General features: G+C 36.2%; 1 protein-coding gene across 1 annotated transcript in view; it reads left to right on the plus strand.

Annotated features, from left to right (window-relative positions):
- Positions 1-11,966, plus strand: part of hpn (hepsin) — a 25,218-nt gene extending 13,252 nt beyond the window's left edge. Inside the window, exons 3-13 of the mRNA XM_015403008.1 lie at positions 3,662-3,769; positions 3,908-3,949; positions 4,130-4,259; positions 5,444-5,563; positions 5,713-5,753; positions 5,965-6,130; positions 6,260-6,450; positions 9,276-9,371; positions 9,595-9,737; positions 9,854-10,018; positions 10,595-11,966. Coding sequence (XP_015258494.1) covers positions 3,662-3,769; positions 3,908-3,949; positions 4,130-4,259; positions 5,444-5,563; positions 5,713-5,753; positions 5,965-6,130; positions 6,260-6,450; positions 9,276-9,371; positions 9,595-9,737; positions 9,854-10,018; positions 10,595-10,639 — 1,247 coding nt within the window. The 3' untranslated portion in view covers positions 10,640-11,966. The remainder of the gene's footprint in view (positions 1-3,661; positions 3,770-3,907; positions 3,950-4,129; positions 4,260-5,443; positions 5,564-5,712; positions 5,754-5,964; positions 6,131-6,259; positions 6,451-9,275; positions 9,372-9,594; positions 9,738-9,853; positions 10,019-10,594) is intronic.
- The last annotated feature ends 3,939 nt before the right edge of the window (positions 11,967-15,905 follow it).

Consider the following 15,905-nt stretch of genomic DNA (forward strand, 5'->3'; position numbering starts at 1 on the left):
AGTTTCAAAATATCGGAATATCGGATATCAGCCAAAATCCCAATATCGTGCATCCCTACTTGAAAATGTTCTTATACTGAGTCCATTGTAGCACGACTCTACAGTGCTTACTTCTACTCTCATGCATCTACATACAGTTTTCTCCTTTTAATTTCTGTGTTGCAGCAAATCCTTTTTACGTGTATTACCACCACTTAAAGGGCTGTAGAAAGTCAGTGTCGTTTATAAGTAATGTGACCAAAATTTAGTTTCTCTGGGATTGTGATGTGTTAAACTGTGATTATTTTGCAACTACAATTAATTGCCCAGTCCCACTGTTAAGCCAGCCCTGAACTAGAGACCAGCCATGTCTCAGGCCAGTACTGGTTGCTGAACTTTAGAACTCATACAATCCTGACTTTGGCACTCATACTATAAAGCTGATAGCAGGTGCAAATGTGGCACTGAATGCTCTATTTAGGCAAATAGGGATTTCTCCTGTGCTATGGAGTTGGTATTATTCTAGATTTCTAGATTCTATTTTAGATATTCCTTTTAATAGATAAAAAGGATTTTTCTTGTCCTAAACTAAGGGATAAAACCAAATGTTTTTTGATAGTTAATGCAGTATATCCCAAATAAAAAAATCAGTAAGACATTCTAACATTGCTTGGAGAAAGCAATGAGTAAAAAGGCAGAAAAAGATTATGTTTTAGCCTTGGAGGAAAACAATGTAGCATGCAAGCATAAAAACTACAGCAGGGCTGCAGATCACTGAACTCACAGGGGCATAATTTCCGGATTTAGCATGAAAACAAACATGAATGTATAACTCTGAGAGGAGAAGTAATAAAGAACATCTTACTTAAAATACTGCTGTATGCAAATGCGTCTCTGCAGATTAGAAAAGAAGGTGTGTATTACCCTATACATTCATAAAGGGTAACTGATTGTGTAATTATGTACTGCTAGTGTTAGAAAATACATGCAGAATACAACTCCTGATTCTGAAGCAAAAAAACCCAACAAAAAACAAAGAAGTTTAAATCTTGACAAAGCCACCATACATAAAACTCGACAGCAGAGAGTTACCTCTGCTGTCGCAGAGATAGAATTTCCCTGGTGGAAATCTAAACATTAGCCATTGTATGCAGAGTGGCATGTCCTCCCTGAACTTGTGCTGCTTTTCTCTTGGCAAAGGCTTTTATCTACAGTTTCAAACCATGCATCCTAGTTTAACTTGAGGCTTTAAAATGGGTAAGAGAAAGTGTGCTCATATTTTGATGTCAGATAAAGGTCCATTATTCTCAATTCATCTGTAACTTGAGAAACATTTTTTTTTTTCCAAAGTGAGAATATTTTGCTGGTCCTCACTTGTTTTTTTGTTGTTTTTTTTTGCAACTGGTTAGGTTTAGGGGTGAGTTGAGTTTAGGTCAGGGTGAGGTATGTACTGGTAATTGTTAGGTTTTAGGTTTAGTGTTATCATCACGGTTAGGGCTTAGAAAGGGTTGAAAATACCTAAAAAGTCCCTCCTGAATTTAGCACAATGAGTGTGTTTGTAGTCCGTAGGTTGGGTGCCACCCTCTAAACCAACTTTTGGCACATGAAAATTTTTCTGCAACACTGAGTAAAACATCAATTACCCTTAAAAGCTACAGTACATTTAGAGCAACACTGTGTATTAGCTTCATTTGATAAACATAAAATGATTTTTCAGTACTTGTCGTTTAGAAATGCTCAGTGTTTGCTGCTTTAGAGGGTCAGATCCATTGATGATCCATTGATGGATGGGTGTGGCTATGCTGAGCTATCTGATTTGCTCTCAGGCTGTGTTCATAGACGTTACCGCAGGCCCAGGATATTGTCTGCTGCGTTACTCTAACCTTGATATTGATGAAGGCCACTGGTTTGTGTAAATAGGAGGTAGTGTGAGGCGGGAATGGACAGCAGCTGACCATTGATGAATGTTAAACTGCATGTAATTTTCTTATTTGCAAAAGAAAAATATATTTTTGTATGTATTTGCATATTTTCTAAAACCATTTTGGTTCTTCAACAGAAAAAGTCTTTAAAAGTGTGAAATATCTACTTGAAGAGTCTGTCAGTAAACAAACCATACTGTAATGTAAAACTCAACTGAACATACTTTTCAGACCCAATAAAGAGCTGAAATGAGCTTGATGAGAAGAATAAGGGTATCCAGAGGCACACACTCTCAGGCAGTATGTGCACCTGGTACTGACATGGAACTATATCCTAGTTTTAGGAGTTTGTTCTTGCTTTGAGGGTAAATGCTTGACTTTGCACTATTGATTAAATCTGCCATTTGTACTCTTCACTTTGTGCCAGTACATGAACTGTCTGCCTCCTCACATTGGGACAGTCATTGGGGCTGCTGGTGTGCAGATATGGTCTAGTCTAAATTAAACATTAGTCTGACCCTTTATTACTGTTGTGTAAAAAATGGTTGCTAGGGACTTAGAATCAACATAGTTTAACCTAGATGGATAGATATAACTATTTAGGGATTGAACTTGTTTCAACAGCAGAACTAAAAGTCAGAATATTTAGCAACTGGAAGTGCAACTCTCCGTCTTATAGTACAGGCACTTGTTAGGATTACCAACATTTTCTTTTTCATTGAATAGCCAAATAATACATTTTTTTAGAAGTTTAAATTCAGATTTACCCTTTAACACTTTAAAAAAAACCCAGAGGATATGTGAAGATGTACACATGCAATATTATGAGACAAAACCGTAGACACATAAATTCCTGTTCTGACATCATGGAAAGATTGGGAAATGTGGAACCCCACAGGCTCACATACTCACTTTTTAAAGACTGATAGCAGAGCCAGATATAAACAGTATAGAAATGTCTATCCATAGTATTTTTCAGAAAGGAGAGGGCTTCTGTGGCTCAGGGTGGAAACCTTTGATGCAAATAGCAAAAGTCCTTGTGAAGATGCTGGCTGAAGCTGGTCAGAGAGCCGGTTTCCACTGAGAAACAAGCTGAAAGGCCACATGGAGGAAAAAAAAAAGACATTACTTCAAAATAAAGCCAGATTATTGTCTGTTTTTGTGGAAAATGTTGTTCTCTGATCAATCTGAATTAAATTTTTGGATCATATTGAAAATATATATTTTTAATAATAATATGATGTTTGCAAGCCTGTAGACATTTTTCTAGCTGTGATGTAAGAAGATGACAGCATCATGTTCTCAGTGTGTTTAGGAACTCTTTAGCAGAGCAAGTAATGTCTGAATAAATGAGGACACCTACAAACCTGACCCAGTCATACCAGGCCTATCAGGAGGAATGGGTCAAAATTCTGGTTTTGTTGTGTAGCCTGTGAAGGAAAATATGTTGCCTGATTCATCCAGTGTTTTGTGCAATTCTATATACTTCTAAATTAATTAATTTAAACGTGTGAGTAAAAAAATAATGTTTTGTGGCATTTAAACCAACACAAAGTAACTTTTCATTAATTGTAAAATATTCTTATAACTATTGTGATTATAAGTCGACTTACTGACACTGTACGGGTTGTTTATGCTGCAGATTTGCTGCAGATTTCCATGAAGTTCATGCAGTCTCTGTTAAATCATCATCATCAAAAACAGAATTGTATTTATGGAAAACAAAGATCTGATCTGACTTGTACGTCCATTGTGTGCAGGGAGCAGGGGCATCTCTCTGACCTGTGTGTTGACCCCATGGCGGCTGATTGGCGTTTTTGCAACCATCATAACCATTGGAGCCATTGGAGCTGCAGTCTGGGTCGTAGGTCAGACTACATGACTTTCATGTTTTATGATTCACCACATTTCTCTAAGTATATCACAATAAATTGCTGTATTTGATTTTCTTTTACACAATTTCTATGCACAGCCTACTGACCTGCTGTTTATTTATATTTCTTTAGTTACCTACTGCACCATGGAGGAGGACACAGGACTCTATGATGGTAAAATAGATTACAGATAATCTAACAAAAATCTGTTTGTCTAATTTTATGCAAATATAACATTTTAGTAAATCCGTCATTATTGTTTACTGTAAAGCTACAGGATTTTAATAATTAATCATCAAAAAAATAACCTCTTAAGTCTAAAAATGAACACTAAAGTCAGCTGTTTCCCTCCAGTTCAGGTAAATTCAGCAGACCAACATCTCAGAGTGTTCGACTCTGCTCAGAAGAGGTGGCGTCAGGTGTGCTCCTCCTCAGCCAATGAACTTCTTGCCAGCATCAGTTGTGAGGAGGTTGGATTTGTCAGGTGAGATCATTATTATTGAATCTCTTTTCTTATACATTACAGAAGCTGTTTGTCCTGGCAGCTTAGTGATCTGCACACTCATTAATCATTCTGGGTCTTTTGGTTATTAAGGATGCAATCCCACTTTACAGAAATATGTGTTTGTTAACATGCAAAGAACAAAACAGGTGTTTCTCACTTTAAACCTTAAATACACAGACATTTAGATTACATATGCACAGAAATAAGCACAAATGTGAAAAATTATTAACTCACAAACCCATTGCATGTCATTTGTAATGAAAAATAGAGATAAGTCACATCTTAATATTTCAGCTTTAGATTCTCTGGAAACGATGAAATTCAAATTTTTGGTTTTCAGAATTTTTTTTTTGTTTAATGTCTGAGGGAAGGGGATTTACAATGTCTTTAAAGCTGAACTCAAGACCTAGTAATACCTTAATTTTCAGGTTATTCATTTTCTACTGACAAACTCAAAATCATTTTATTTCCCCTTAATATTTTATATCAGAGACTGACTACTATGTGCCTGATCTGCAAAAGGTTTGGGTTTTAAAACACTTGCAAACTTGTTTGCACATGTAGAGCAGATCTTCAAAGAAGGAGCACAGTAGTTTTTGATTTTAATTCAGCAGACAGTGTGCCCTCAGTAGTACTAATATTCTAATGACCAAACCATGGAAAAGAATACACTTTATTTATGAGCATAGGATATACGAGTGTAAATATTTACCCATGCAAAGCAATCTTTTAAATCTGAAACTCGACTTCAACCATAGTTTTTATGTTTATTTTTAGTACTTTTGAAAGTCATGTCTGAGGTCATTGTCGCCACAAAGGATGCTCTGGTACAACAACAGATCATCTAGACAGGTTCTGTGGGAATGTAAACATATTTCGACTCAAAATTGGTCAAAAATAACTGAATATGCAAAATTTTTGTGAGTATCAAATTGAATGCATTTTATTTGCAATTTAAAGATCAGGCCCTTTTCTGTTTGAAAGAAAAACTATTGTTTCTTACAATTTAAATTCCTCCGGTAAATCAAGAAATTATTTTATAAAACAAATGTCTGTGGAACATTTCTCTCACTTAATTTAGGTGATCACGAATGGTCCATTTTTAAATCTAATTACTGCATATTTGAGACATAATGCCTAATTAGACTTTGTGTTTGTTTCAGTTTGGTGAATTACTCAGTCACATCCATGCCAGAAGCCAGTGGTGACGCTGGGGAGTTTTTCTGCGTCAGAAAAGAAGAACTGAGCTATGGAAAGAAAATAAAAGACTCATTGTACCCATGGTAACCAACACCACTGATGTTTATCTCCTAATCTGTTTCCTTCAGTCCTATCTTGGCTATTTACTTTTTATTATTAGTCTGAATCAGTTCTTTGTAATTTTTTAGTAAGATGCAATCTGTGTCAGTAATTCTGGTTGTCTTTGTTTTAGTGCCTGTGAGAGCAGGGAAGTTCTTACACTGTTATGCCAAGGTGAGATATCTGGCGTACTCCCATTCTTTGAGGCACACTTAAAATGCTGCTACCTTACACCCTAACCTTCATCTTTGTCTGCAGGCTGCCTTCCAGCTCTTAGAATACCTTGGTTTTCCACATGCTGCTTTTTAAAAAACTTTTTTATCCTGCATTGAGTTCCAGAGAAAACATAATTATCTAAGGCTAATTTATTTTCTCTGCTCGGCAGACTGTGGGAGGCGTAGTTTTGCTGCAGACCGTATAGTTGGGGGTGTGGATGCAAGGCAGGGCAGCTGGCCCTGGCAGGTTAGCTTACAATATGATGGGATTCACCAGTGTGGAGGATCCATCATCTCAAATCGCTGGATTGTTTCTGCAGCTCACTGCTTCCCAGAGTAAGTGAGGCAACAATTGCTGATTTTAAGGATTGGTAAAACATTGATTCACCAAAAAGTGTATAAGAATGTAAAATAAAACTTTTTTTTAAACTATTCCTTTGTTTCCTTATACCTACTCTACCCAAGGCGGAACCGTTTTATTAACCGATGGCGTGTGCTGCTGGGCTCCATCTACAACAAGCCTGTCAATGCCAACGTGGTGGAGGTGAAGACCATAGTTTACCACAGTAGCTACCTGCCCTTTGTAGACCCCAATATCGATGACAACAGCAGAGACATCGCAGTGTTGGCTCTCACTCAACCACTCACTTTCACTGGTAAGACATTACACAAAGAAAACCAAGTACCTCAGGCCATGACTTTTGTGCATTTTTACTGCATCTCCATGGGTTTAGTGAATGAATGGCATGGAGTGGAAAATGGCAACTCTTGGCTGTTAAACCTCCAAACTGCTGATTTTGCATAAGCTGGCCTTTTGGTTTGGTTAGAATTACAGATTAAAGAAATTATGTAGTGTAAACCATCCCATATATAAAACAGCCGACCACTACCTAAATGAGAATCTGCCTGACAGAGATATTAATAGTAATGAAATCACTATATAATTGTATAAAGAGGGCTACATGTTAGTAAGAAGGTCCAGCCTGTCTACAATGAGTTTGCATGTCCTCCCCTTACAAGTGAAGTTCCTCCCAGGGTTACCCTAACCCTCTGCTTCCCTTCATAACCCTTATGTATGCATGATATCTACATTGGTCTTTTTAAATTGCCATTGTACGTGAGAATAGTAATAAATAAATGAAGGTTGTAATATACATGTATTTTTGTGTATTTTTACATTTTGCCACATTTTTATTAAATAGAAACTTTTTTTGCTTAAGCAACAGAGTCAAGTATGTGTCCTTTTAAAAGACTACCTCCAGACTTAAGGAGCTGTGAGGATGGAGTTGTCTGCTTCATTCCTGACCTCATCCCCATTGAACCCTTGCAGAAGCAGCTCGAATGCATTGCTAATGACAGTGACCGACATGATGACACGGGCTGAAATACTGATTAGACAATTAAATAGAACCCTATCCCACAACAGTGTGACCAAGGTGGGGACAAGCTGTTTGGAGATGGCAGAGATGGTTTGAATGGTTTTCATGGACTCAACACAGATACTCTGTGTTCATCCCTTAAATGCATTTTACTTAAAGGTTTGGCTCCATTTAAAGGGGAATAAACTGGCTTTGGATAAGACCTGAAATAATGGACCAACATAAACTTGCTAACTCTGCTGTGCTGCACTTCATTTATGCTGAGGTCTGCGCAGATTACACTACATTATTTGATCTGTAAACAAAGCATTGTTTGTCAATGCAACTACTATAAAAAGCAATTATTTTTGAGTGTATCAACAGTACAGTGTACACTTACTGTATGTGCGATCTCTGACATCTAGTGTTCATTATGCAGAACAACAACAACATCTGAACCACAAGACATGGTGAGCTCACTGCAGGGAGAACAAAGCCAGATTACAAACATAAAATAAAAGCATAATATCAGGCTCGCTCTAAAATTATTGTATGTTTATTATTGTTGCGATGAAGCCAGTAATAGATCTTCTGCTGCCGTTAATGACTTTTTCTTTTCTTTTTTTTACTATAGAAAGTTCTACTAGTTTTGCTTTTCTGTGTTTTTGTGTGCCCTCTCTGTCTTCTCAAACTCCGTGTCTGTTGTTGTTTTTGGCCTCTTACACTGAGCCGGGTTCTACTGTAGGGTCCTTCCTGTTAAAGGGGAGTTTTTCTTTCCGCTGTTGCTTTATCAGTATGTCTGACTGCTGCAAAGTAAACGACACAAAGCAGCTGACTGTCCACTCAAGCTGGAGGGGAGGTTGCTAGAAAATCTTAATATTATAGAAAACAATTATATAAAAAGGCCCTAAAAACAAAAGAAAAAAAATATCCCTCCATTACTTCAAAATTCTGAAAAAAATACTTCCAGACATGATTATTCTAAGAAATCTCTGTCTGATTAACAAGGTGTTACATTCCCTGGCTCCTCCACCTCTGAAAGGATTAATTAAACCTATTAATAATACACAGAGGATTATACGAGAATCAGCAAGAAGTGATCCTTAAATTCCGCACAGCAGCACCACTTTCAGCCTAACAGTTCTGTTTAAGGTGGAAACCTATGGAATAGTCTTCTACTTAAATGTTCTATGTATAATAATTTTTAAAATTCAGCTTAAAGAATGGCTATAGCAAAGTCAAATATGTGTACATTAGTTCACACATTACACAATATGGCATATTTCATTGTGTTAGAGTTTTTACGGTTGAATCAGGTTTGTGAAACTTATGGTGAGATTTTTAATCGTCTCTTGTTGTGACTGTTGTTAGAATTGTAAAATGTGTTGCGCTGCAAATGTGATGTAATAGGTGACCGCTTTTTGAAACTGTGTAACCCTTCCTGTTGGACCATGGAAGAAATTAGTCTTTGGCTACAATCTGCATTTTTACATTCATGTGTTTTTAATGTTTGTCCATTAGCATGCACTGTCCCAGTCAAATAAATAAAAATATATAAAATAGAAATAAGTTATTGGAGGTATTATGATAGGTTTCCTTTGACAGAAAACTTTGGTTAACTATTTAAAATAATAAAATTGACTGCATTTAAATCTGTCTGAACGATGTGACTGGGTTGACTATATATCTCTATGTAGTAATTGGAGGTTTTCTGGGTGCCCTGTTATGAATTAGTGCTTTATACTTTTTGTCTCATTACATTATCACTATTGTTTATCTCCTATGAAGTTGTACCTATTGATCTAAGATTAAACAGAAACTAAATGTCTCTCGATAGGTAAATAAAAAGAGATTTAGGAGCTTATAGAAATAGTCGATCCGTCAATTATTTGACTGTTTTCGTTCTCTTTAGTCCTACCAGGCAGAGCGATTGCATGAGTTTTTAAATATATACTCGATTAAAACATTTTGTACAATGATTCCCAATTTCATAAACTTAAATCAAAGAAAACTCAGATAATATTATCAAACTTTTAATAGACTGTAACAAAAGGTAAAAGTTTAGTAACCTGCTGTGTTACATCCTTATTTCAGCTTTATTAATGAATGTTTCCTAATCGTAGAGTACATCCAGCCTGTCTGTCTGCCAGCATATGGACAACGGCTGATAGATGGACAGATGGGAACAGTGACTGGTTGGGGAAACGTTGGATACTATGGTAGGTCTGAGTTCCTAAAATGCTGAGTTTTTTATTTTTGCTAAGGACGGTAATCAGATATTACTTTTTTGTCTTGCCAATATTTTATTTGTATTTAAATACTATATTATGACTTTTAGCTTAAAACATGTCTGTCAACTAGCTGTCTTTAACAAACTAACTGTATTATGACAGTTGATATGTTTTTTTTTCTTGTTAAAGTTGCATTTTCTTTTTCTCACAGGTCATCTGGCAGATGTTCTCCAGGAAGCAAATGTCCCCATCATCAGTGATACTGTCTGTAATGCTCCTGATTACTATGACAACCAGATCACCACCAGTATGTTCTGTGCTGGCTATGAAAAAGGAGGCATTGATGCCTGCCAGGTGAGAAGTCTATGTGTTTAAGTCCAATGTGTTAACTCTGGGTTATTTTATTTTAAAATCTTTGTTAGTCTTAGTTTTGTTCTGTTATATTTATAACGTAATCTGTGTGGTCTTAGGGAGACAGTGGGGGTCCTTTTGTGGCAGCGGACTGCCTGTCTAAAACCAGCCGCTATCGTCTGCTCGGGGTGGTAAGCTGGGGAACAGGCTGCGCCATGGCCAAAAAACCAGGGGTCTACACTAGAGTTTCACGATTTCTGCCTTGGATATCCACAGCCATGAGAGTAAGAGTGTAGATATAGATATATACAGCTGTGTTTGAAAGTTTACATACCCTCCCATTAAAGACAGATATAAATATGTATATTTTTTGATAAATATGTATAATTAATAAATTAAATAAGTAAACAAGCCTGATGGAGTTCTTGAACTAATATTATGTTGACTAACACTTTGAGGCAATCACTGAAAGCAGGTGTTTTCTATAATGTTCAGTAAATGTTTATTCAGACTTCTGCAACTGTTGACAGGCATGTTGGTTCACTGTTCATGAGCAAGGTTACTCTAATTTGTCTGGGACTGTTTGTTTTAGAATTATAAAAAATAAATCAATACTTTTTTTTTACCGAAATATCATTTATTACATTTTTGGAGTTTATTTATTTATAGTTTTTCAGTTTTTATTATTTAGAATCCTTCTTTAATCATTCTTGATTATCATTCTCTTTCATATGAGGGTATATAACCTTTCAAGCATATATGTATATATATACATATATATATATATATATATATATATATATATACAATATTTGACTTCTTTTGCCTGACTAAACCTTTCTGCTCTGTTTTTTCTGCAGAACTATCACAACTCGCCTGGTGTCCATAAATTGGCTCGACCATGAGATTCCCGCATCCATCTTTCTGCTTTGTCTACTTTTGGATGAGAATTCGAACAATTTTGCTCGATTATACTGTGACCCCTGTGACAGGGAAGTGAAACTATGACTGTGGCCTTTTATCGTCATTCTGGACTCTTTATGCATCACTGAAGGTAAACCAGTACTATGTAGGGGACATGTTTAATCTGTGTTTTTATAACATGATGAAACACAGAAGCAGCAATGTATAGATAATCTCAAAATCACAACACTGAATTTATAATGTTAAACCAATTGTTTGCTTTCCTCTAGTATCTGTGAATTAGAGATTAAACTTGAATTAGAGATAACTGACATCAGAGTTTAATGGTATTTTACTGCACATTTAAAGCTCAATGTGGGAACTCTGGAAGTGAACCTGATCCTCTGAAATGCTGTCCTCCTGGACACTCGTTCAACTCTTTGCATGAGTCTCTATATTAGTGCAGGAATTCCTGCTGCCGGTGCTTAAAGTAGAAATGCCAAGTCCACATAAACACTACATATTAGCTAACTCAAGCTAAAAAAAATATATGCAAAAAACGAGAAACCTAAAAATGTAATGAAATGCTTAATCACTTTTGTTTGTTTATACTGCACCATTGTGAAAACGGCAGTTTTCTTTACTTTCCACTTGTACTTATGTGATATGCACCTTCTCTTTTGTCTTTTATAATGTATTTTCTAATAAAACCTCCACACAACAAGCAGTATGCCTATAATAGTTTATATGGAATTGCACAAGCTGCTGAAGATGAAGTTCCCAATCAATGTTTTCTTGTATATAGATATTAGTTGGTTTGAGTCCCTTATTTTTTAAATTCAGTTTTTTTTTTTTTTGTATTTTAAAAGGACCATATGTGACTGAACACAAAACGATCAAGTGAAACAAAATCAATATTGATTAAAATACTTTGTCACTGAAGTATGTAAAAATGATCAGATTATTATAAAAAAAATGACTTTTTCTACTCGTGATTTTTGTTGAGTTATAAAAGTAATAAAGTACCAGCATGTGTATGTTTGAATGTATTGTATGTATGTAAGTATGGATACTGATAATCCTATTCCCAGGTATGTCATATTAAACTTGAACCCCAAAACAAAAAATTATTACATTTTCCAAAATAAAAATACACATTACAATAATGTTGAAACTTTTCTGAAAAAAATACAAATTGTGAACCAATTATGTGAAAAACAATGCAGTTATTGCTATGTATGTATGCTGAGAGGATAATGTAAACAAAAGTGGGGTTTTACCATAAATTATCTTTTTCTTTCCTGAGTGATGAAAAACATTAAATTTAATACAAAGGTTTCATTATTGCAAGTTCAATAAACACTTTGTAAGATTTAGGTTTCTGATCTGAGTGTTTTATGAGAATAAAAATGCAAAACAAAAAATAAATATATTAATCCTTTATTTTCTATTGAGTTGAAACATTTACAGTTGAAACTAGAGTGCTTAACAAAATAAGAAACAAGTTGCTTTATATTCTGTCCGGAATGTACATGAATAGTTTTAACTGTATTTAGTTTTGATGTAAGCAATAGTTTCCTTAATAGCAAAACATTACAATAGCAATGAACCCCATAACCTTATCCTACTCACATAAGAAGCTTGACTTTTAGCATTTATGTTTTTCCTGAGACATGTTACATTATTATTTTTATGGTGGCATAGAGATTTGAACACGTTGCAAATACATAAATGTGTTGCAAATACATAAATGTGCGGCAAACATGGAAAAAAGGGCTACTGCAAAAACAAAAATTAGGCTAATAAACACAAATTAGAGGCTAACACAAGCAAACAAACAATACTCAAGAAGGAAAGGCTTCAATTAAATCATGTTAAAGCATCATAGGGTCACTTTAGCCACTAGGGGTGCTAGATCTGTGCTTTAGGTTCCGAGCCCGTGACGGCCACAGGCAGCACTGTGCTGCCTCAAGATTAAACAGTCTCCCTGTGTGTTTTGTAATCTGATGGCAGACCACACTGATTTAGCACCTGTCACTTCTGTTTTCTTGCGGTGGGGCCGGTGCAGGCAGTCTATGGGCAAAAGGCTGTGTACATCATAGACAGGTGCCAGTTTGTCTCAGAGCAACACTGAGACACACAACCATGCACACACACACACACACTCACACCTGAGGACAATTTAGAGATGCCAATCAACCGTAGAAGGAAGCTGGGGTACCTGCGGAGAACCCGAGGAGACCATGCAAAAGACCCTGTTGCTGGGTATCGAACCAGAAACCTTCTTGCTGCAAGGTAACAGTGGTAAAAACTGCTCCACCATTCAGCCCCCACACCAAGTCTCATACCTTATAGAGATAAGGCAAACAAACATACTGAAAATATGTATATTATAATAAGACATTTTCAAGATTTATAGTAGTGAATTTTACTTACTAATTTTGCAGATAGACCGACATTTGCTCTGAATATTTGGTGAGTGAACTGCTGAGTGAACAGATCCTTAAGTATGAAACCTACCCTGGTGATGTTCAAACAGGACCACTTTTTTTTGGTAAAAAAATTGGAGATTAGGTTTTTAAGCCAAATCACGCAGCCTTATTTCCTTTGTACCATTTTTCATTCAGTCCATATTTTATTTTTGCCAGCCTCATTTTATATTTACAGCATCTTTAGGTGTTTGCAATGCATATGCATTAAATGAAGATGTTGACTGTAGAGGATTTATTCAGCTTCATTTGATCACTGAGCTGTAAACTACAGAGCTGTAATCTTCTCTTCCTTTAAACCTGTGGAGAAGATCAGTTAGAAACATTATTCAACTTCACTAGTAGAGCTTTGTTCTTTCATTACACTCTTGATTTCCCTGTTAAAGATATGGTGATATTGCTGTTGTAGAGATGCTAACTAGGCCTAGTTTCATACCTTAAAAATCAACCTTCTTCCTGTAATTTTTATAAGTATCTTGACCCTGTTTAATGCTGATACATTCCTGCTACACAAATACACAACCTACCAGGAGTTTGTGTGGTTTGGTGGTTTCTGGTTCCTAGGTTTGGTTGTTACAGTGGAGTACAGAATCTCATCCTCAGATCTGGGAATCTACAAATCAGAGAACAAAATGATCTTAATTAGATTATCATTATTTTTCGATCCATTATTTTTTGTTTTGTAAGGACGAACCAAACATATTTACTTTTTTTGAGACTTTACGTGGTGGTAAATTGCTGTAGAGGTCAAAACCAGGTGGAGATGGGAGTATTTGAATGTTGGAATAAACTGCATCAGTTGCTTCTTCGGAGTTTGATGTTCTTCCACTGAGTCTGGAGTTTGAGTTAGTCTGCTGGATAAACCAAAAGAAAGAAATTAGGTTGTTGTTCCTCAAATTCTGACTGAATAATTTCCTACATAATAACACAAAGTTTATTTAATAAAGATACACGGGCCGATTCGCTTATCTAAAGAAAGGATTTGGGTTGTTATTTAACAGAGTCTTGTGGGTGTACTCACGTTTTTAACTGCCTTGAACTTTTGTTTCCTCCTAAAAATAAGAACAGAGGAAGCAGAAGGAGAATTTTTAAATGTTTCAGTTTTAGGAATAGCATGTTATTCCTGTCACTTCATCCTCTGGCACATTCTTACTGCTATTGCAATATCAGCAGGTGCATTAATTGTTGTACACAGAGATTACCTTTACGTCATTTCAACTATAACAAGTATTTATCACCATGTTAGATCATAAAAAAGTGACCTCATGAAAAGAACAATTCTTGATGAAGGTTTTAATTTTTGACTTTCATTCGCGAGACAACCAGCCTGTTTATTTTCCCTATCAGGACGTCATCTGATTCTACTAGTTTGACAAATTACAATTCCCCCCCTTTGGAATCAGCCAGTCTACTGCATGTTTTAGCCAAAACGTTATACTTTAGACTAATCTGTCTACATAAATATAGTTCTAGCATCCCGCATACAGGGCTTCTTTTGCCTTTCGTTCAATAGTTCCAAAACCTTGCCCCTCTTTTTGGTAAAGTATGACTATCAACAGATTTTCTCATCTGAGCCATGGATTTCTGCAGCTCACTTGGCTGCTTCTTATCAGTCATGTTAGATTTAGCCGGAAGCCATTTTTTAGTAGGTTTTCCCATTCTTTTCCCATTTTTTGATCATGGGTTAAGCATTATTGTGTGAGATGGTCAACGTTTAACATATTGTTCTGTGACACTTCTCTAAACCAACATGCTTTGCTACCAGGTATTTTATACACTTTGTTTTTTTCTAATGGGTGCAAATACAAAGTGTATAAAATTCCTGGTAGGATATATTGAACATCTTTTGTTTTTTACTTGGAAATTCCATTTCCAACAATGTGCAAGAAGTATGAGTGCTTTTGCAAGTTCCTTTAAATGACCTCTAAGTTTCATTTTGCCTACTGTGACAAAAGAATGGTTGATGAAATGGAAACTGAAATGATGCATGTATGCTACAGTTATGATGTGTGTTGAAATCCATCGAAAGGTAATGTTCCAAGCAGAAAAGGAGATTTCCAGACAATGAAGTCATACCAAATGTATGTTACCCAGTGGTAAAACTGCATGACTCAGATTAGCTGGCCTAACTCCTAATCGTATGATGACTCACCAGAACAAAAGCAATACTGCGACTAACATCACAACAAGAAATACACCAAATCCAGCTAGGATAGGAAGGGCCTGGCTGCCTGGGGAGTAAGAAAAGTCATTTTAGTTTTAATAAAGTTGCAGAGCTACCAGCAGTTAGTGAATAATGCCACAAACCATGCTGCTCTGCTGCCATCACTAGGACCAATCCAGTTGAGTTGGCCTCTCCGACACTGTTCCTGGCGAGGCAGACATAGAGACCGCTGTCGGACGACTCCATGGAGGAAAGGGACAGCACCTGGCCTGAGCCCACATAGGCCAGGGAGTCAGAGCCGACTGTGTCTGTCCTTTTGTACCAGGTGTAGCTGTCTGCTGCAGGGTTAGCTTCGCTGTGGCAGGTTAGATTGGCGCTACTGCCTTCAACTATTTGCTTTGGATTCACTGAAACCGAAACATTCATTGGGTGATCTGAAGAGGAGAAAATACTTTTGTTAATGAAATGGAAAGGTGGTTTCACCAAAATAACTGTTATTGGTTCATTGTAGTGTGAAGGCAAATGTATTTAAAAGATTTTATCTGTCAGAACCTGTATTTGATTACTGAACTTTATCACAGCATGTGCATAATCAAAGTGTTTTTAAGGTACACA

The sequence above is a fragment of the Cyprinodon variegatus genome, unplaced genomic scaffold (assembly GCF_000732505.1).
Source record: "Cyprinodon variegatus isolate N-32 unplaced genomic scaffold, C_variegatus-1.0 Scaffold1424, whole genome shotgun sequence".
Taxonomy (NCBI): Eukaryota; Metazoa; Chordata; class Actinopteri; order Cyprinodontiformes; family Cyprinodontidae; genus Cyprinodon; species Cyprinodon variegatus.